We start from the raw sequence: 21,558 nt of genomic DNA, 5'->3' as shown, positions 1-21,558 counted from the left end.
ACAGACTGTAGCTGATGCTCATTCACGCTGCCAGTGCTGTTCCTCTGACAGTTACATAGTCAAGTATGCAAACACACACACAACAGAGCTTGGCCAATTGCGCATCCCCTTATATACTTAAATGAAAATTTTTTGGAAATGTACTCACCCTCAGGCCATCCAAGATGTCGATGTGTTGGTTTCTTTATCTGAACAGATCTGGAGAGACATCACTTTACTGTATGTCACTTGCTCACCAACCGATCCTCTGCAGTGAATGGGTGCCGTCAGAATAAGAGTCTATCATTGCCAATAGCACCATTGCGCTTAGGGGGTCCTGAGTTCGAGTCCCAGCTCGCAAAACCTTTCCCAGTCCCATCCTCTCTCTCTCTCTCTCTCTCTCTCTCTCTCTCTCTCTCTCTCTCTCTCTCTCTCTCCCTCTTTGCTTCCTGTCTAAACACAGTCCTATGAAAAATAAAAGCAAAAATGGTGAAAAATGGTTTTAAACAAATAGGTAGGTGAATTTTGATGTGAAAGGACAACAGAGGATGGACTTTTTCACTGGAGGAAGCTAAATTATGGATTATGGATTTTGCCCTGAAGTGATGGTTTGAATCTCAATGACAGATTTGTTTCTTACAAACACACAGCTTTTCACTTCACATAACTGATGGACTGGAGTCGTGTTGATTACTTGTATAGCACTGTTCTAGTTCTACTGTTTTTATCAGCTGTTTGGACTGTCATTCTGACGGCACCCATTCACTGCAGAGGCTCCATTGGTGAGCAAGTGATGTAATGCTACATTTCTCAGAATCTATTACAAATCTATTATGAAGAAACAAACTCATCTACTGTACATCTTGGATGGACTGTGGGTTGTGAGTACATTTCAGCAGTTTTTGGGTGAACTATTCCTTTAAAGTGTGTAGCTGATTTAAACATGTCAGCTGTTTGACTAACTTTAACTTGCTCAGCAAGATTCTCTTCAGTTTGTTGCTCCGCTGTTGAGTTAGTTGAGCTGACAGAGAATACTGACTGTAGAAGTACAGTAGTAATTTACTCTAATGCCCATTATAATGTCTTTTGTGCACTTGCGTTTGGTTTTTGAATGTTCTGGCATGCTTTTCAACACAACTACATACTAAATTGTGATGCTAGAAGCATCTGCCATTCACAAACTCTCTGTGTGTGTGTTGTACAGTGTGTTTAGCCATCAAGCTTGTGCAGCAGCTGACTGCATCATTAATTTGCCTAATAGTCATTGATGCCAAAACAGCTGCTAAATGAATCTTAATGAGTGTCTGTGTGTGTGTGGTTGCAGTAATGACCGACAAGAGAGAGTCACAGATCAGTCACACTGCAAGCAGCATTCGATGACAATGAATGCTTCGATTGCACACCACAATTAACTTAATTTTATTTATGCAAAGTATTTATTTGCTTATTTATTTTTAGATTTTAAATTTAAATTATCTATTTTTAATTTTAATTTGGCTTAAAATATTTCCTTCCTTCCTCCCTCCCTCCCTTCCTTCCTTCCTAAGCTTTCTCTCTCATATTACCTAGTCTTTTTTATTGCAGTATGTCAATGCATGCTAACATATCTAGAAATGCAGAGAGTATGCAGTATGTAACATTTCAACCTGAATTGTCAAATGCCCTCATTGCATTTAATTCAGCAAGTGGTGTCCAGTTATCCTCCAGTTATCTGATCAGATTGAGTCAAAGGAAAAATGGTACCATAGAAGTCAAATCTAGCACATTGCATTGTGTTCATTTTATTAATGCAATTTTAATCCATTTTATTAGTATTTAATATTTACATTGAAAAAAACACATTTAAATAATATTTATTTATTTATTTATTTAAAAAAAAAAAATCTTTTGAATTTGGCTTAAATTTCGCTCTCGCTCATATTAACTAGTCTGTTTACTGCAGTACGCTGATGCATACTAAAATCTTTAGAAATGCAGGCCCATCACGGCCGGGTCATTTTTCAGTGTTTATTAGTCCGAAGGCTCTCAGCAGGAGTGTTTTTGCTCTGGATTCAGTCCCGGCAGGAGGCGCTTCACTCTGTTAATGGAGTTTGATGGAAAGCGTCATTGCTCTATGCTTTTAAAATAACTCTCTGATACATCCAGATTAAACCGCAGATGTTATATTCCCAGAGAGAAGAGACTTTTCACCATGTGGGTGTGAGAATGCCTGTGTTCGGTGCACACTCTGGAAATTTAATAAATTCTTTAAATTAAATATCCTAAATATCCTATTCTTTAAATTAAAGAGAAAATGAATGGGAAAATTACCCCAAATTGTTCAAGAAATCTTTATTATTTAGCTTGAATTTGGGGACCTTTTCCTCTAGAATGATTTTAAATACTAATAAAAAAACAGATGCTTTAAAACAGTCATTTTAGTTCCTTCGCATAGATTATAGTATCTGCTCTTCCGCTTCAATTGTTATTTTTATTTATTTTATTTTATTTTATTTTATTTTATTTTATTTTATTTTATTTTATTTTATTTTATTTTTTGTGTTGAAAGATTATATCAGCCAGATTTATTAAATAAGCTTTGTTTTATGGATCAAAATGTTCATTAAAAACATTTGAATCATCTGAATCAAACTGATTCATGTAGTCCTTCCACTAGTGCAGGCTTTCTCAAACTGGGTGTCATGAGTTGAAGTAAGGCTAACAATTAAAAAAATAAAATTTAATAAAATAAAATGCAATACAATTAAATAAAATTAATAATTAAATACATACATACATAAATGCTAAAAAAAGGATAAAATATTTGATTTGTTTAACGGATAAAATATTTGATTTGTTTATGTGCATGTCATTTGGTTAATTACATTTTTATTTATTATATTTTCAAACAACTTTTGGCTGTTACATCAAATCAGCTTGTGCTTTCAAAACTAAAATAATACTATTTATGTTTCTAAAATATTGATATGCTTTATATAAAAATATATTTTCAATTCTAAATTTACTTTTATGTGATTTCTTTTTTTCCATTTTTTTTTAGTTTTTTTTTTTTATATTACTCTTTCGGTTTAATTTTTATTTCAGTTTTAGTTCGGTTTTACTGTTTATTTTCACTTAAATGTAATGTACATACAAATGTGCTTTTAAATTAATGAAATATACAAAGCAGCTTGTGATCTCAAAACTAAAATAACTGCAGCCTAACCAGCATTTCAGAACCAGTCAGATTTGATGTTTATATTGCATTCAGCCCTGATTTTAAAAGTGAATTTGCATGTGCATGTGCGTTTTTGGGTAGATTTATTGATTCTAGGAAATGCACATCTGTTTGTCTCAATGTCAGTATATATGCAACTTTGTTTTGTGAGCGTGTGTGAGTTTATGGTAGTGTGTGTGTGTTATTGTGTGAGGTCAGAGGTGGCGTATTAACTGTGGCTCTCATGTGGATTAGAGGAACAATGCTTCAGTAATCACGTCTGTTCTTCAGCGGTACCACAGTAAATACTGTCATGTGTTACAGCATAATCTCCACCCTCAGAAACCCCACCGACTATAACATCTGTGCCGAGTTACTCTTGACAAAGAGATAAACCAGAGAGAAAGAGAGAGAGAGAGATGGATGAAAACACCATGAAAGAAGCGCAGAGAGACAGAAAGAGAGAAATCTTTGGGCTGTGTGTAAAATGCGATTGAAGTTTCAGTCAAAGTCACTGTCACAATCCTCAGCATCTGTCAGCATCTGGAAGCTCTTACATTGACTTTAGTGTAAAACAATGTCATAAGCGATGCACAAACTTTCTAGACTCATCCCCGTCTTTATTGTCCTGGCCAGATGCATTGCTATAAAGCCTCAAGCAGTTAAATCTCTCTTCCATGTCATGCACTGTTCATACATTTAATCGCTGCTGGTTATAGTGACTTCTGTGTTGCTTTTGCAAAACCTTGTCTTTATGCATCATATCAGGAATGGCATGAATGGTTACTAATGCATGAATCAAATGCATTCTCTGACATGTTTCTTCATGCATTATCATGTGTGAACGCCACTTTAATTTTTTATTTTTTTTTTCACAAGCAAATTAATATTTTGTCCATTATGTGGTTTTTGCACAACATTATTTAACACCTTTTTGAATTAATGCCCTTTTTATTTATTAAAGAAAAACTTTAACTTATTTCAGGTTGTTTCCAAAGAAGCATTTCTTATATTTATTTTGTTTAACAAAATGTAAAAAAAAAAAAAAGTTATAAAAACATAAACAGAGGAAAATAAAGTGGCTAGAAATAGAAGCGTCATACTGTTTAGTGTAGTTTATTTGATAAAATCATTTTATGTATACATAAGCGTGTGAATGTGTGAAACGTAAAACAATAAATGTATTGTTCTTTCTCTCTCATTAGACTGTACGAAGGGAAGGAACAGGCAGAGTTTGAAGAATCTCTGAAAAGTTTATTTGAGTCAATCAATAACTTGATGAAAAGTGACTACACCACTACATTACTGCAGCAGGTATGAATACTAGAACCATACTACTATACACATGATTACTTATTACTAAGTTTAATTCCGTTTAAATGTACATAATTCTCACATTAAGAGTTTACAAGGTAAACTTAGCTATTAGGTATAGGTGAGTAGGATTAAAATTGTAAGTGTTTAGATTTGTTTGTTTTTGTTAGTGATAGTGTAGAATCTGAAATAATTCTTCATTTCACATCATATCACATATTTGTGTTTTAACAATTTGTTTCACATAATTAATTTTTTCACATAATGTAATAATTTATAGTATAAATCTATTTCTATATATATGCACAAGTGTGTATATGTGTGTGTATATATTATGCACATATACACGTGATTATATAATATAAATAATTTTATATTATATTTATATTAATTAGTTATATATAAAACATGCATATTAATTATAATGTTATATTTTATAAACTTATAGCTATGAAATATACAAACATATATTAAATAAATATATACAAATATACAAATATTTACAAATATATACTATGTATATATTATTTACATATATTTTATATATAATATAAATATATAAATGATCTATTTTGATTTGTATGTATATTAAATATTACATTAAATAATACAAAATATATAAATTATTTTACAATGATTATTATTTTAAATTATAAATTATTTATAAATTATTCATAGTTTTCTAAATTATATAAAAAGTACTAATTATTATCTAATTATTTCAAATATTTTATATATGATTTAAAAAAAAAATGTTTTATTAAGTTATTATGTTTATATATATATATATATGTTATATATATATATATATATATATATTATATATATATATATATATATATATATATATATATATATATATATATTAATATTTTTTTTTTTTTTTTTTTTTTTTTTTTAAACAAATCTTTCTTCCATGTCATGCACTGTTCATAAATTTAATCGCTGCTGGCTATAGTGACTTTTGTGTTGCTTTTGCAAAACCTTGTCTTAATGCATCAAGTTTTATATGAATGTGTGTGTATAGGTGGCCGCTCTGAAGTATTTACCCACAGTCCTGCAAGATGTGGAGACCGTGTTCGATGCTAAACTCCTCAGGTGAGTCTCAGAAGAGCCTAAAATCTCAAAAACACACCTGATCTCTCTGGGCTGTACTGATGTACTTACAGCAACAGTTTCTACAAGTGCTTGATGACACTTTAATGTCTAACATCAAGTTTGTGATGTCACTAACTGCAGCAATCAATCACCACAAACACACAGGCTCTCCTTCACTCTGAAGCTGATGGTCTTTAATGCACTTGTCCTCCTACATTTACCTGATCTACTCAAAAGCTAATGCTATTATAACTGTAATGTGACTTTAACTAGTTTAGCTGCTCATGCGGTTAACTGAGGCAGATGTCTGATGTCTCGACTTGAGTTTTTAATGCGTTTGAGAAACAGTGGAGTGAGTTTCTCTCATATGGATAGTTTAGTTTGAGTGTTTTTATCTAGTTAGATTGTGGAGTGTGTGTGTGTTTAGGTTCAAGTGGCATCCAATTCATCACAGTACACAAAACACAGGCGATTGTAGCGGCTCCGTGAAGGTCGATATGATACAGTAGTTTCTCAAAGACCCCGCTGGTGTTCAGACTCAATCAGTAAAACACAGGTCACTTTCTCTGCCCACAGCAGCCTCGGCATTTATTTATGGATACATTTCTGCTGTTTATTTTTATCTTTTATTAAAGACTATGGATAAAGAGTTACTACAGAAATACAGTACTGTTGTGCAAAAACTGATTAGATGACTTTCAAAATACCACAAAACTGATTTCCAATTAGACATTAAGTGCATAAATTAAAGCTCTTTTACAATTTCATGTCAACATGAATTCAAAATCAATCCCATTTACTTTTTTTTATGCCATGTACTTTTATGTCTGTCTGTGTGCAGTAAGCTGTTGTATGATTTCTTCATCTGCATTCCTCCGGATAAACTACAGAAACAGAAAGTGGCATCCATGACAGAAATAGTGGGCAGCAAACTCTTCCACAGACAAGGTAAAACACACGCTCATAAAAGTCTTTCCCCCATTTGAACCTGAAGTTACTCAGTAAAAAAAGCAACATTTTGAGTCATAAATACTAAGAAATGTGAATTACTGAAACTACATTAAAAGCCCATGTTCGATCATCATAATTCTCTTAAATGTTGTCCCAAACTAGTTAAACACAGTTATCTGAACAAAGATTTTCAAAACTGAACAATACTGCTGAAACATTAAGGTTTTTTGAGTTCCCAGCACATGCATTGCAGCATGAATAAATCAGGCATTTACTGTTGTAGGATTATTTTATTCCTTTTCCTTTCCTTTCCTTTCCTTTCCTTTCCTTTCCTTTCCTTTCCTTTCCTTTCCTTTCCTTTCCTTTCCTTTCCTTTCCTTTCCAAACCAAACCAAACCAAACCAAACCCAAAACCAAACTTTCCTTAACCAAACCAAACCAAACCAAAGTGCACACACACAGCAGTGAACACACACCCGGAGCAGTAGGCAGCGCTCTCTCCACCCTCAATACCATGATACTGAGGTGCCCTTGAGCAAGGCACCGAACCCCCAACTGCTCCCTGGGCGCCACAGTATAAATGGCTGCCCACTGCTCCGGGTGTGTGTTCACTGCTGTATGTGTGTATACTGCTGTGTGTGTGCACTTTGGATGGGTTTAAAGCAGAGCACGAATTCCGAGTATGGGTCACCATGCTTGGCTTTATGTCTCATCACTTTCATTTTCATTTATGATGCAGCACCCGGGGAGCAGTTGGGGGTTCGGTCCCTTGCTCAAGGGCACCTCAATCATGGTATTGCCGGCCCAAGATTCAAACCCAAACCTTAGGGTTAGGAATCAAACTCTCTAACCATTAGGCCATGACTTCCCCTTTCCTTTCCTTTCCTTTCCTTTCCTTTCCTTTCCTTTCCTTTCCTTTCCTTTCCTTTCCTTTCCTTTCCTTTCCTTTCCTTTCCTTTCCTTTCCTTTCCTTTCCTTTCCTTTCCTTTCCTTTCCTTTCCTTTCCTTTCCTTTCCTTTCCTTTCCTTCCTTATTGATTTGTTATTTTACACTGTATGTTTTCCTCTGCTCTTTCTCTCTCTGGGTTTATATGATAGCCTCTGGCCTGCTCCTGCCAAACGGCCTGTTAACTAGATGCTATAATGTGATGAATGGTGTGTGGGTGTGCATGCACGCTTGTGAACTTCGATGAGATGCAGATGGGTGGTGTGTGTGTGTGTTTTATTAAAGAGTCTGATGGTTTTGCTCATGAGAGTGGTGATGGATTGTGTTGTGTGTGTGTGTGTGTGTGTGTGTGATAATGGGTAATGATAGACAGATTCATCATCTAGACTCATTTAAGCTAAAGTGTTAACCTTCGCTTGAATTCATAATAAAATTGAACCAACAATCTTGTCAGTGCATGATCAGGGTTATTATATATTTAATTAAAACTAGAAGTAAAGCTATAAAAAGCTATAAAACATTCTTGTAAGTTGAAATAAAACAAACAGTAACTGAAATAAAATCTAAAAAACTTTTGAGTCCATATTTCAGTTAGTTGCCAAGACAACATTTCTCATTTTAATTTAATTTAATTTAAGTTGATGTACTAAAATAAATAGAATAAAAATTAATCAAAATGATATAGACATTTACATATAAACCCCAGAACCAGTAGTAACAAAATTACTACAAAATTAACTAACTAAATTTAAAATGAAAGTATATATAGATGAGATAAACTAATTCAAAATATTAATAAAAAAAAAAACTATTGTAGCATCTCTTTTGAAATATACAGGGTGTGTATATGGAGCACATTTATGTACATCTTATTTTCTATAATTACATCGTGGCAGGCAATATTATTCAAAATATCGACATCATATTAGTCACCCTCCGCCCCGCTCTCTAGTTATTGATATCAGCGTCACTTGTTGACAGATGATTAGTCGACCACTAATGATGGACACACATGTATTCTCGGACCTGATAAGTTTAATCTGTGCTGTTTTATTAATTGTTGATCCCAGACAGATGTTTTTGGCTGTGGCATTTTGTCTTACTGTTTTCCAGAATTAACTCGAGTTGAGTTTCACAGAGACTTTATATACTATCAAGTCTGGTGTGAAATGAAATTCAGAGCATTTTAAACACCAAAACTGCAGGGTATTGATCAGTTTTTTTGTGCCTGTCTCTGCTCTGCTTGCCACAAAATCAGATCCACTCTACAGATTTCTACGCAAATTAGCATTTAGCATTCCACATCTTCTTAGTTTGCATGAGACACATCAGGTTTCAGAATGAAATCCATGCATTTTATTGAGCACAATCACAAGCCGTTCACTCACTATGTGTCCAGTGCACTCATAAATATTCATGAGCACTGCTCCTTCACCTCTAGCGATTGGTCCAGACCTGCTTGACATCACAATGCAAGGATTCCTCTTTTGTCCCACATGATGCTGCCAGCTGTTACTTATTCATATATTCATGTGTCATTTTATTTATTTTTATGAATTTTCATGTCCCCTGTAAGCCATCCTGACAGGCATTTTAATTGAAATTTATCCGGCCTGCCGCTGGAAAACGAGGCCCCATTTTGTGAAATGTCACTCTGAAATGAGTGCGAGAGAGACATTTATATGCTGTGCAATTACCTCCAGCGCATTAGCCTCATCTAGTGTGTCCGTCCCTCACCTGGAGGAGAAACAAGGCATGATGGGAACAGCGACAGGTGGCAGTGAGCAGATGCTGTGGCTGAATCTCATTTGAAATGTCCATACTAATAGTATGCAAGATTAACATTAGTGCATTTAGAGCACTATGCTAAAGGTGTCTAGTGGTGTAATTTTTTTGAACTATCCAAAAGTTTTGGGTCGGTACGTTTGAATTATTTATTTGAATTACTACTTTTATTCAGCAGGGATGCATTAAACTGATCAAACATGACAGTAAAGACATTTATAATGTAATAAATACTGTTCTTTTGACTCAACAAATATTTCAGTTTTAGTTTCATATTTACAGTAGCACATGCAGTAAGTAACTGTATTATGTATAATTCTGAAAACTCTATGATTGTCACAAAAACCTGTGGATACATCATGATTTTGCTGGTTTAATGTGAGCAGTATTCTACATTTGTTGCCACATGGAGGGGTAAAAAAATTGTTTACGTTCAATTTTAGCTATGAATTTATTCTAAAAAGCCAATGGACAAGTAACTCTTTCAGTTCCCTCTTCCAAGGCTGTTTTAACTTGCATTCAGCTGTTGGTGAGTGTTTATTTTGGACCCTTGATGCATTTTAGATCAGAAACAGACTGTATATTATTTAGACTTTATATTTCATATATTTTATAGTTTCTATAGCCAACTATAATAAATGTCAATTAGCGCTGCATTATTCAAATGCTTTTTTATTACCTGGAGATGACTTGAAAAACACACATAAACCATATGTTGTGCTAATCGTGTGTTTATTGTCTTCACGTTTCACCAGTCAAAATGTTTCTTTTTATTCAGCTTAGCTACAGCAGAGATTGCTTTGGCTACAGTGATAGCTGGATGCCTTTGTCCATATTATTGATTCCCTGCACGTCATAAGTTAGTTCTGGACCTTCTGCACGAGAGCGGCCTCAGGCTTCGAGTATGAATGAAACATACACTGCATGAGAGTGTTTAAACCTCAATGCTGACCACGTCACTGTCTTTACTGTGTGTTTTTTGGGAATATTTGCATTTATATACATTAGATTGGATTAGTTACTCATGTGTTGGACTGGCATGATTTTGGCTAATGCAGGACACTACTGAATGATGCGCATCAGAAGGGATTTAGAAGTTGGTATACGCACTGTTGACTGATAAAAATGGGTTAAAAAAAAGTTATGTGTAAGTGAGTGGATGAGTAAGTTAACAGCTAATTTCGATTTTTGAGTGAACTATCCCTTTAAGTGCATATTCTATAATCATGATGATGTGTAACTTTAGTCCTTGGAATGGAAAACACACACACACACACACACACACACACACACACACACACACACAAATAATGATGATGTATGGAAAACACACACATGCATACGTGAATCTGCATTTGACACATTTAATTTCCACTTGATGTGAAATTAGATTCGTGAATAATAATATGAGAGCAGTTAGCTCAAATTATTCCGCTGTCACACTCAGAAACCTGACAGACGGAAATTATTGAATCGTTAAAAGAAAGAAATAACGAGCGAATTACCCAGAAACTCTCATCTGCAGATCTGCTGCATTCTTTTAACTCAAAAGAGATCTTTAAATCACAGCTGCTTTTGAAGAGACATCTGCTGATGTGAGAGCAGTTTGATTCTCTGAGATCAGAACAAACACAGGACCGTATCTGATCCCAGACCAGCGCTCCTGGATCCCATGTGCGTTTGATACGTACAGACGCTCTGAAAAAGGAATCACCATGCATAAAAGCCAGAGATGGAGATTAGTTTTAATAAAAGAACTTCATAAATTCATCTCTCCTCTGACTCTTCTAATCTTTATCTGAATGTCTGACTTTTTTATTTCACTTTTCAGTGTACATGAAAAAAGTTATAATTTTTACGATAATACAATCTAATGTAATATGCTCAGAGAGTGATATAATAATCTGTATTTATCCACCGATCAGTCCTAGATTTTGCGCTCTTTACTTTCTTTTGGCTTTGTGAATTGAAACCCATCCGAGCGATAAAAGATGAAATTTCAAGCTCAACATAGTCATAGTACGTTTTTTCTGTAATAATTAAATGTTTTTTCTGTGTGTGTCAGTATTATTCTAGTATTCCTTATATGCTGTTATTGTATTTATTGTGATTTTGGATTAGCATTTATTTTGTTTCGTTATAATTTTAGTTTAGTAATTTTGTTTTTGTCATTTAAAAAAATATATATTTTAAATAACTTTTTTATTTTAGTTTTAGTAATTTTATTACTTTAACTTATTTCCATTTCAGTTTTATTTTAATTTTAGTTTTATTTAAATTTGAGTTTGTTTTAGTAATTTTCTGATGTGCTTTTGTCATTTTTTTTTTTTTTTTTACATTTTAAATATTTCTATATAGCTTTAATTCATGTTTATTTAAGTTTTAGTTTTAGTAATTTTAATAGCTTCCACATAGCTTTTACTTGTTGTAAAATTGTTACATATTTCTATATAGCTTAATTGTATTATTATTATTATTATTGTTATTATTATTATTATTATTATTATTAGCATTAGTCATTTTAGTCATTTAACTTATTTCCATTAATTGCCAAAGCAACATTTCTAATTTTCATTAAAATATTTTTAAATTTAAGTATTTTTTAATCAAATATATAGATTATTTCAGCTTTATTTAAATCACTGAATTCAATTTGTTTTAGTTAACAGTAACAACATTGGTGTGTATGCATTTATTGAATTTCATTTTCATTTTATGTGGTTTTTGTAATTTTCATGTTTCTGTTTTGTGCTTTGTTTGTGTGTGTGTGTGTGTGTGTGTGTTTGCATGCTTTTTGTGTTTTTTAATAATTCTTCATAGTTTTATTTTTATTTCAGTTTTAGTTTTAGTTATAACTGTAGGCATTCACAGATAATCTGGCATTTGTACGTGTGTTTTGAAGCAGGACAGTGAGTTTGTGTGTGTGGCCCTGATGATAAATTAATTTCTAGACTTAATGATCCTAATGAGAAATGGTTCAATGAAATTAACATTACATAACCAGAGTAATATGGAAATCACACACACAGGGAGCAATACACAAATTTGCCGTTATTCACTCTCTCAGTGGTGATGCATTAAAATGATGAAGTGCGTCAAGACACACACACACACACACACACACACACACACACACACACACACACACACACACTCACACACACACACACACACACACACACACCTCATCTGACTAATTCAAATGCAGTGAAAGTGAATTAAAGTTTTTTTTTTATTTTTTTTTTTTTTCACTCAGGCCTTAATGTAGCTGTTGTTATGGTTACGTTTGCCAAGGGCTTTTCCGACTGTTTATCCTGCTGGGTGAAAAGGCATTACAACAGGGAAAATGCACTTCACTCTTATTTGTTCATTTTTTTTTTATTATTATTCTTTTACTTTTCCCCCCTGTTTTTCCATGTCACAGTCTGTTGATAGAAGTGTTGCACTCATTTCAGGATCTGTGGGCAGAGTTTGCCATGGTTTTTAACTTGGAATTTATATGAGAATGTTTCTTGGAATCGATATTGATATTCAAGACTTTAAGGGGCTTTCAAAAGTAATTCCACTGGCCCTGATTATAACAGTGTTTGCCAACTAGAGTTTTAAATTTTGTGAGTCAGTGGAGCTTGCATGTGTGTTACTCATCACTATGATGCTAGAATGGTTTCCAGGGCATTGCTATGCAGTTGCTAGGGTGTTTTTTTGTAGAGAATATTCTGGTCTCAAAGCTTTGAAACCTGGATTATAGTTGAAGTTGGATTTTGTTTCCTGGATGAAAAAATAAAGATGGATGCAGGGAATATGTCGGATCTGTCACAAAATCACCAATAGAATAGAAAAAGGATTTTATAAAGTTTTATATGTTTTTTTTTTAGTGGTGGTGGGTGTTCTTTACCTTTTATTTAAATTATATTTTAATAGTTGGGGTTTCCCCTATTGTACTTTAATGTTTTATCATATATAAATTTTAATTGTTATTGTTGGGAGACACATTTTTCATCTCTCTCTCTCTCTCTCTCTCTCTCTCTCTATCTATCTATCTATCTATCTATCTATCTATCCGTCCGTCCGTCCGTCCGTCCGTCTGTCTTTCTCTCTGTCTGTCTGTCCATCTGTCCGTCTCTCTCTCTGTCTGTCTCTCTGTCCGTCTGTCTGTCTCTCTGTCCATCTGTCTCTCTGTCCATCCGTCTCTGTCTCTCTGTCCGTCTGTCTGTCTGTCTCTCTGTCCATCCGTCTCTGTCTCTCTGTCCATCTGTCCGTCTGTCTGTCTCTCTGTCCATCTGTCCGTCTGTCCCTCTGTCCATCCGTCTCTGTCTCTCTGTCCATCTGTCCGTCTGTCTGTCTCTCTGTCCATCTGTCCGTCTGTCTCTCTGTCCACCCGTCTCTGTCTCTCTGTCCATCCGTCTCTGTCTCTCTGTCCATCTGTCCGTCTGTCTCTCTGTCCATCGTGTCTCTGTCTCTCTGTCCATCTGTCCGTCTGTCTGTCTCTCTGTCCATCTGTCCGTCTGTCTCTCTGTCCATCCATCTCTGTCTCTCTGTCCATCTGTCCGTCTGTCTGTCTCTCTGTCTCTCTGTCCATCTGTCCGTCTGTCTCTCTGTCCATCCGTCTCTGTCTCTCTGTCCATCTGTCCGTCTGTCTGTCTCTCTGTCCGTCTGTATGTCTGTCTCTCTGTCTCTCTGTCCATCTGTTCACGTTTATTTTATTTATTTTAATTGTTTAAGAATGCAAAGGAGGCACTATCTATAAAAATATATATTAATTTTACATATATTTCCAGAACAGAAATCGGAACATTAGATAAAACCAAGTTCAAAATTCTTGTTCCATTTTGTTGACATTAGAGATAAAGGTTTTTCCTGAAACTGCTGTCAACGGGCAGAAAAAAAATCACCATGTTTTTAGAAATAAATTGTTATATACATTAGAAAAATAATATTTAACAAACTCCTCTGTAAAACCTTTAAAATGTAGACAGGAATAAAAAGTTTGGTGCAAGTGCTGCTGAAGTGGCTCATTTTGAAAAATGGCCTTTTAAGATGTGTATTTAAATGGAAATCAAGATAAAGTGCAATAAAAGAAACACTTAATGTGCACATTAGATGTTTTCTTTCCTCTAGTCTGAAACAAGAAGTTACAGAAGCAAAATTAACCCAAAAATGACCAGTGTCTTGCCTTAAAAGTCTGATAGCTATAGGAACGATGGTGGTTTTCAGTGCAGTTGGATGTTTAGAGCAGCTGTTGTTGTTTTTGCTCTGAAAGTCCCGCCTAAATAAGAGGCCTGGAAATTCTGCACTTTAAAGTTTGTGATTGTCCGATGCAGCTGTCATCAGTTTGTTAACAACATTTTCGACAAGCTGAGGATCCAATTTACAGCTGCACTCTCGTTCTGCCCCGTAGAAGAGAATTACAGGTGAATTTGATGCTCAACACATTTTATCAAGGAGAAACATGTATATTAACAGTGTAGCGAAACGTATTATTGTGCACGGACATCTGAAATCTTGGTAATAGAAATGGGATTGAATTAGACCTTCAAGTGCTGCATGAAGAGCCCGAGTTAAAGCTTATTCTGATTTCAGTCTTTAATGTGAATGAAGGAGCTTTTGGTTTTCACGTACACTTTTCTCTGTGGCAGCTGGGTAATTGAAATGGCTTCTTATTACCATGTGAAATAGTTTATTGTGAACTCTCAGGATAGAATGACAGATGAAAATGAATGAGGGTTTCTCAGCGAAGAGAAAAGGGCTGAGTTATGATTCTTATGGGAGCAGTTGTCAAAATCTTTTCCTCCTGAGAGAAAGACTGACACATCAGTGACATTACATTAGTTACAGTGCTGTGATTTAGTCTTCACTTCAGACCTTTTTGAGGGAGAAAGTTAGAAAGATGGTCAGTCTCTGGTGATCTGATCACAAGTGGTCACTCTGAGATGTGATAGTGGCTGATAGTGGAGTCCAATTTGTGAACAAGCTGATTCTTTTCAATCAGCCTGTTAAATCGATTCGAAAAACACACTGAATGACTCATTAGTGAATTAGACTTGGACAGATGGGGTTGCAGCTGTTCTTGAGTCAACAACTCACTGATTCAAATGATTCAGTCAGATTGAGTCTCTAATTAACACAGTAAGAAAAGAACAGAAGATCCTCGGAGCATGACTGCACGCGTGTCTGATGGCACAAAAAAAGTTAGTTACTAGTGGCTAATTTTAGGATTTATTATTGTAAATGAAAATCATATTTAAGTCTAGACTGTCAGTTGTTTGTGAACTAAATCTGATGTAAAAGTGCGAGCTGGTGGAGCCTGCGGTATGAAATGCTTGAATACGGACATGTCCACATTTTTGTATCACCGTCTCAGTTGGGTAGGTTTTAGGTAAAAATGAAACATAATATTAAAACAACAAATGAATGCCTGTGCATCTTCCCTGCTGTCAAAAATTTTCAAACTAGAATGTTTGCATAGAGTTCTTTTTAAAACGTTACACTCTCACATTAAAATGATAAACACTCATCAATCACTCATCATACTTATTACTTTTAAGACTTACTGTAAGTACATTAAAAATCACAACCAATGTACTTTTACTCAAGTAAAATCGAAAAGGAGTACTTAATAATTTTACTGGAGTAGTATTTTTATTAAGCTATCTGTACTTTTACTCAAGTACTTGATTTGTGTACTTCGTCCACCATTGCTGGTTTCACTTGTGAACAGATCACTCAAAATATATCACTCAAAATATCTTAACATTATTTATTAAATGAGTCTTTCCACTCCTCGCAGGAAACAGATTAGATATTAAAGTGATGTGCTTAAGACAGACAATTGACTATTGTAAGAAAAGTAACTCGTGCAGTGTTTACCATTATTCATTTCCACATTCCTCGAATTTCAAATTGCATTATTTGTAAAAGTCATTGAAGTGATAGATGAAGCACTTTTGGCCATCCACTAGTGTGGCTCTCGGCCAGGATCAGTCCACAGTAATATAGAGTCTGTCGAGTAAGTGTTTCTTCCTGTTAGGTAAGAGCATTTCTGCTTAGCCGAAAAACGCTGCGAGCGTGAACTCTGGATGTGTAGGTCATTCTAAATGTCATGGTTTGTGCATGTACACATGATGCTGAGTGTGTTTGTCATGTTTTATTGGTTAATTTGGATTGTGAAAAACACACACTCTCTGGCTGCTGCTTCAGTCCAGGAGGTGAGAGGGTCAGTTTGGCCTTGAGAAAATGCTCGACGGCACATTTTCCTGTTGTTCTTGGCCGTGATATTGATGATGAAACAGGACACTCTATAAAAAGCGTCACTAGCGAAGCCTTCATGAGCACAGATCACTCAAAATTCACTCTTTCTCCCTCAGGGCTGCATTTATCTCTCTGAGGAGTCTCGGTCTCATCGCTCTTCATCTCACTGGGACATTAAGTGTGACAAATCCAATTACGGCTCGCCTCGGTAATTAGCATTAGTGCCGACGTTTATGATGCAACAATACTATGAGCGTACGTTAAACCAGCCGTTGACTGTGATGAGCTGCTCTAAACGTTTCTGCATAAACCCTGGTGATGTACGCCGCCTGAAACTCATCGCATTTATGATATCTGCCTTTTCTTGATGCATTGCACTCCTGTGAGAGAGAAACTCACCTGCTGAGACTCATTTAAGCCTTGAGAGAGAGAAAGAGAGAGAGAGAGAGAGAGAGAGAGAGAGAGAGAGAGAGAGTCTGTGTTGAAAGGAATGTAGTGTGGGAGGATCAGATCAATGCAAATGCTGTTGCATTTGTACATAAAATGCTGCATTCTGGATAGACTTTTGCTCTTAGACCTGCATAGATGTGAATCTGGTTTCTTATTTTTGTATTTTCAAATTTCAATAACAATTTTTCAATAAATTTCAATATTTCCATATTCTATGATATATACATATTATTTTTGGACATAAGACCCAAGGCGCATATCCATCCATCCATCCATCCGTCCATCCATCCATCCATCCATCCATCCATCCATCCATCCATCCAGCCATCCTTCCATCCATCCATCCGAAAAATAAAGTGTCTGTCATTGTCTTTTGATCGGTACATTTGTGTTCTGCTTTAGTGCATCTTTCTGTCTTTCTCTCTAACTTTGACTTTCTCAGCAAAATCAGATTGATCATCGTTGATAATCAGCTGGTAACGAGCCAGAGCCTAAATTAGTTTTTAATGTGCTGATTTTAGGAGGCAAGAGAAAGTGAAAGTCAGTCATCAAACAGACCTCATCGAGCTTACCTGCTCTTATAAGAAGTTATTTTAATTTTCCATAATATTTTTTTCCCTTTTTTGCGCTGTTATGTGTTTACAAATTTGATATGTTAATTGCTTTTGATTAGTCTTTTCATGTGCCAAAAAGCTGTTTTTCCACAATGTCCGTCCTGATTCGTATGCAGAATTTTTTATGCACATTTTTGAGATTTATTTACTTTTATTTATAGTACATACTTCATGTTATGATGTTCTCTCCAGACTGCCGTGACATCCTGTTACCCATGATGCTTCGGGAGCTGAGCGGGGCGTTGGCCGTGGTGGGGGAGGGGCTTCAGGATGAGAAGCGCAACAGCGTCGAACTTCTGAACAACATCCTGGAGGTGCTGAGCCGAAACGACGTGGTAAGAGCCAATCAGAGAGCAGCACACTAATACACCAGCCAATCACAGCATAGTCAGTGGATTCCAGCAGAAATTTCATTCTATTCTACAACCATTGATTAAAAATAGTTCAATCTAATTAAAAATTGATTTAACAAAGTGCACTAAAATTACAATAAAATATAAATAAATACTTATTAGAGTGTGTTATCATGTGTTGTGATCCAAATTTATGTACGAGTTTGATAATCCAACATCAAATGTTCTTTTTTCACTTTTTAATTAGGAATTTAGAAGTTTCTGAGATTCTGAGGATTCAAATATTTTAACTTTCTGAGAATTCTGATTATTATTTGAAAACTAATCAAACACACACACTCACTTACCTAGATGTCAAATGTTAGCGGGCTTTTTAATTACTAAAATGGCCGCGGGTCCTTTGAAGTCTGATGATCTAATCTCACTTTCCAAACGCTGATGCGCTTAGACACTGAGTTTCCTGAACTTCCACTTCCAAAGAAAGCAGTGAAACGGTGAGAGAGGAAGGTAATGAAGGAGGTCAGGACACTGTGTGTGTTTATCAGCGCTGTCTGTTTAACCCAGACTCTTTGGTGTGTGTGTGTGTGTGTGTGTGTGTGTGTGTGTGTGTGTGTGTGTGTGTGTGTGTGTTTAAATCAGCACTTGCGCTGCTTCCTCTTAAAGAAAGGGATTTTTGGGTTCAAAAAAAGTGAAAATCTATTTAAAGCATTTGTGGCATAATTTTCATTACTACAGAAAACAGTTTCATACATTTAAAGTAGTATATATGCTTCCATAGAAGTCTGTGGGGTTACCTTCACACTTTTCAGAAAGTCAATGCATGAATGTCTTAAATATACTCTGAATATTACAAGCGTTGAGTTTTAACATTTAACTAATGACACACTTCACCTTCAACTGAAGCATAAATGTCTTTTAAGAGCTGTGTGTGTTTAAGCAGAGAGGCGAGGTGAGCGGGTCAGACCCGTCTGATTATATGAAGTTGAACGACTGATGAGAATGATGGAGTGCTGAAGAGAGAGCAGAATGAAGATATGATGGGGTCATGACCTCTTGTCTGCTCCTTTAACAGGATTTAGAGAGCATTTGACAGTTCAAACAAACAGCTCTGGAGAGAGAGAGACGTGTGAGGAAGACGCTCGCTCTCCTTCTCTCTCTCAGGGCATGTTTCATGTTGCAGCTTGAATTGAACTCTCGGAGAGCCTTCAAAACATTATTCACCTCAAACGATTCTTCTAAAAATACAGATGAGAAAACATCTGTGAGAGCGAGTGATTGTAGAGCAGCACACAGACATTACAGGATGGGAAATCAGCTGTCTAGGTATTCCTGAGTGTGTCGTTTTTACTCTATATTGTGACTGGGTGAGCTGCTTTTAGAGCCATTATAAAATGCAGATAAACACACCTATTTGAAGATGAGAGGGTGCTTAGCAACCATAAACATCCTGCTAATATATAATGAACTAAAGCTAATTAACTAAAGTTCATGATAGAATATACGTCATATTTCATCCCAAAATCACAAGACATTAGCGTTCAAAAGTTTGGGGTCGGTAAGATTTTGTGATATTTTTGAAATTTTTGTAATTTTTGTATTATGTTTATTATGGTTACATTTGTTTGATTTATATTGATTTAAAAACAGCAATATTGTGAAATATTGTTACTATTTAAAAGAACTTTTTTCTATTAAAATTTATTTTCAAATGTAATCTATTCATGTGTTTCCAAACTGAATATTCAGCATCATTACTCCAGTCTTCAGTGTCACATGATCCTTCAGAAATCATTCTAATATGCTGATTTGCTGCTCAAGAAACATTTCTGATTATTATCAGAGTTGAAAACAGTTGTGCTGCTTCATATTTTTGTGAAAACTGTGATACTTTTTTTCTATGATTCTGTAATGACTAAAAAGTTTAAAAGAACAGCATTTATTTGAAATAGAAATTATAAATGTCTATCACTTTTGATCAATTTAATGCATCCTCGCTGAATAAAAGTATGAATTTCTTTTAAACCCCAATCATTTAAATGGTAGTCTATAAATGAATATATGAAATGTAAACAATCCTAACAATATTTAAATTTATAAATATATACAGTTTTTACTTTTGAGTTTGTTTGCAGTTCATTTCTGTGATGACTTTCATTAGATTCTCATTACTGTAATGACTTTTTATTTAAATCAGCATAAGTTATAGACAACACATCAAATACTTTAAAATTTAAATGTTTATCATTTTTTTGTACACATTACATTATTGTTTTGGGCGAAAGTTATTGTCATGAAAATAATTATTTAATGCGAAAACTTTAAAATAGGCTTTGTTCGTTCGTTGGTTAGTTCAATCATTCATTCTTTATTACTGGCTAGCTTAAATGAAGCCTACTTAAAGAGTTTTTTTTTTTTTTTTTTTTATCATTATTTCCATGACAACATTTTCCCCAAATATTGGGATAAAATAAAGTATGAACTGGACATGCTCTTGACAGGTGTTGTAGGATTCACTAGCGTGACGTGAGAACGGTGAGGGAGCAGTTTTGTGAAAGAGTAATGGAATCTGTACCGTATGACAGGCCACTGGTGCCACAGATATCTGCTTCCTCACACACACACACACACACACACACACACACACACACACACACACACACACACACACACACACACACACACACACACACACACACACACACTCCACAGGGATTATAGGTGTACCTGATTAAGACAACATCCACTGACCACTGAGAAAGAATGAGACAGATGGGGGAGACTGACAATAAAGGAGGAGAGACAAAGACTCACACAGAGAGAGAGAGAGAGAGAGAGAGAGAGAGAGAGAGAGAGAGAGAGAGAGAGTCTGTGTCTACAGCTGAAGTGAAGAGCTGTTGATGCTGAGAAACACAATATGAAATGGAATACTGCATGTAGAGATGAACAGATTTTTGTCTAGATAATAATAGCTGTTTCTGTGTTTATCTTTCTCTCTCTCTCTCTCTCTCTCTCTCTACTCTCTCTCAATCCCCTTACTTTATCCCCCTCTGCGGCGTCATGAAATTAGTGAGGGGGTGGTACAAACACAGATGAAGCAAGTCCACACGTGTAGGCACACTTTTTTTCTCTCGCTCTCTCGCTACTCACACACACATTGTGATGAAGGGTTTTAATCATCCATGTTTGCACATCAACGATTAACCTGCTCTCTCATGAGAAGGAAGTAGGAGAGAAACTAAAACCACCAGTCATCCAGTGTGCTTTTAGTATTACTTGTATGCTACAGTATTATAGTTATTTATTTGTTAATTATTTATTAATATTTCAATATCAAAGCTTTTTGTTTTATATTTTCAGTTTACATTTTAATTTAAGTTTTAGTTATTTTGTTATGTGCTTATGTGTTTTTTTTTTTTTTTTTTTTTTTTTGTCTTTTTACATATATTTTATTAATATGTTTTAAATGTTTTAGAAATAAATTTTATATATTTATTATATATTAATATATTTTTATTTAAATTTTGGTCTTAGTCATTTTGGTTATTTTGTTATTTTAAACAGTATTTTGTTATTTTAAACTTTTTTTCTTTTTGAGTTATTCTGTGTGGTTGTGTTTTAATTGGGC

The 21,558-nt window shown here is 34.9% G+C and overlaps 1 protein-coding gene across 2 annotated transcripts in view; it reads left to right on the top strand.

Annotated features, from left to right (window-relative positions):
- The window catches only part of LOC109101972 (dedicator of cytokinesis protein 2), a 92,836-nt gene that overhangs the window by 22,884 nt on the left and 48,394 nt on the right, over positions 1-21,558 (top strand). For both annotated transcript variants that reach the window (XM_042769863.1, XM_042769862.1), the window contains exons 22-25: positions 4,381-4,489; positions 5,517-5,587; positions 6,429-6,535; positions 17,773-17,915. In XM_042769863.1, the coding sequence (XP_042625797.1) occupies positions 4,381-4,489; positions 5,517-5,587; positions 6,429-6,535; positions 17,773-17,915 (430 nt within the window). The remainder of the gene's footprint in view (positions 1-4,380; positions 4,490-5,516; positions 5,588-6,428; positions 6,536-17,772; positions 17,916-21,558) is intronic.

Source organism: Cyprinus carpio, chromosome A14 (assembly GCF_018340385.1).
Source record: "Cyprinus carpio isolate SPL01 chromosome A14, ASM1834038v1, whole genome shotgun sequence".
Lineage (NCBI taxonomy): Eukaryota > Metazoa > Chordata > Actinopteri > Cypriniformes > Cyprinidae > Cyprinus > Cyprinus carpio.
This window is presented reverse-complemented; position numbering and strand designations above follow the sequence as displayed.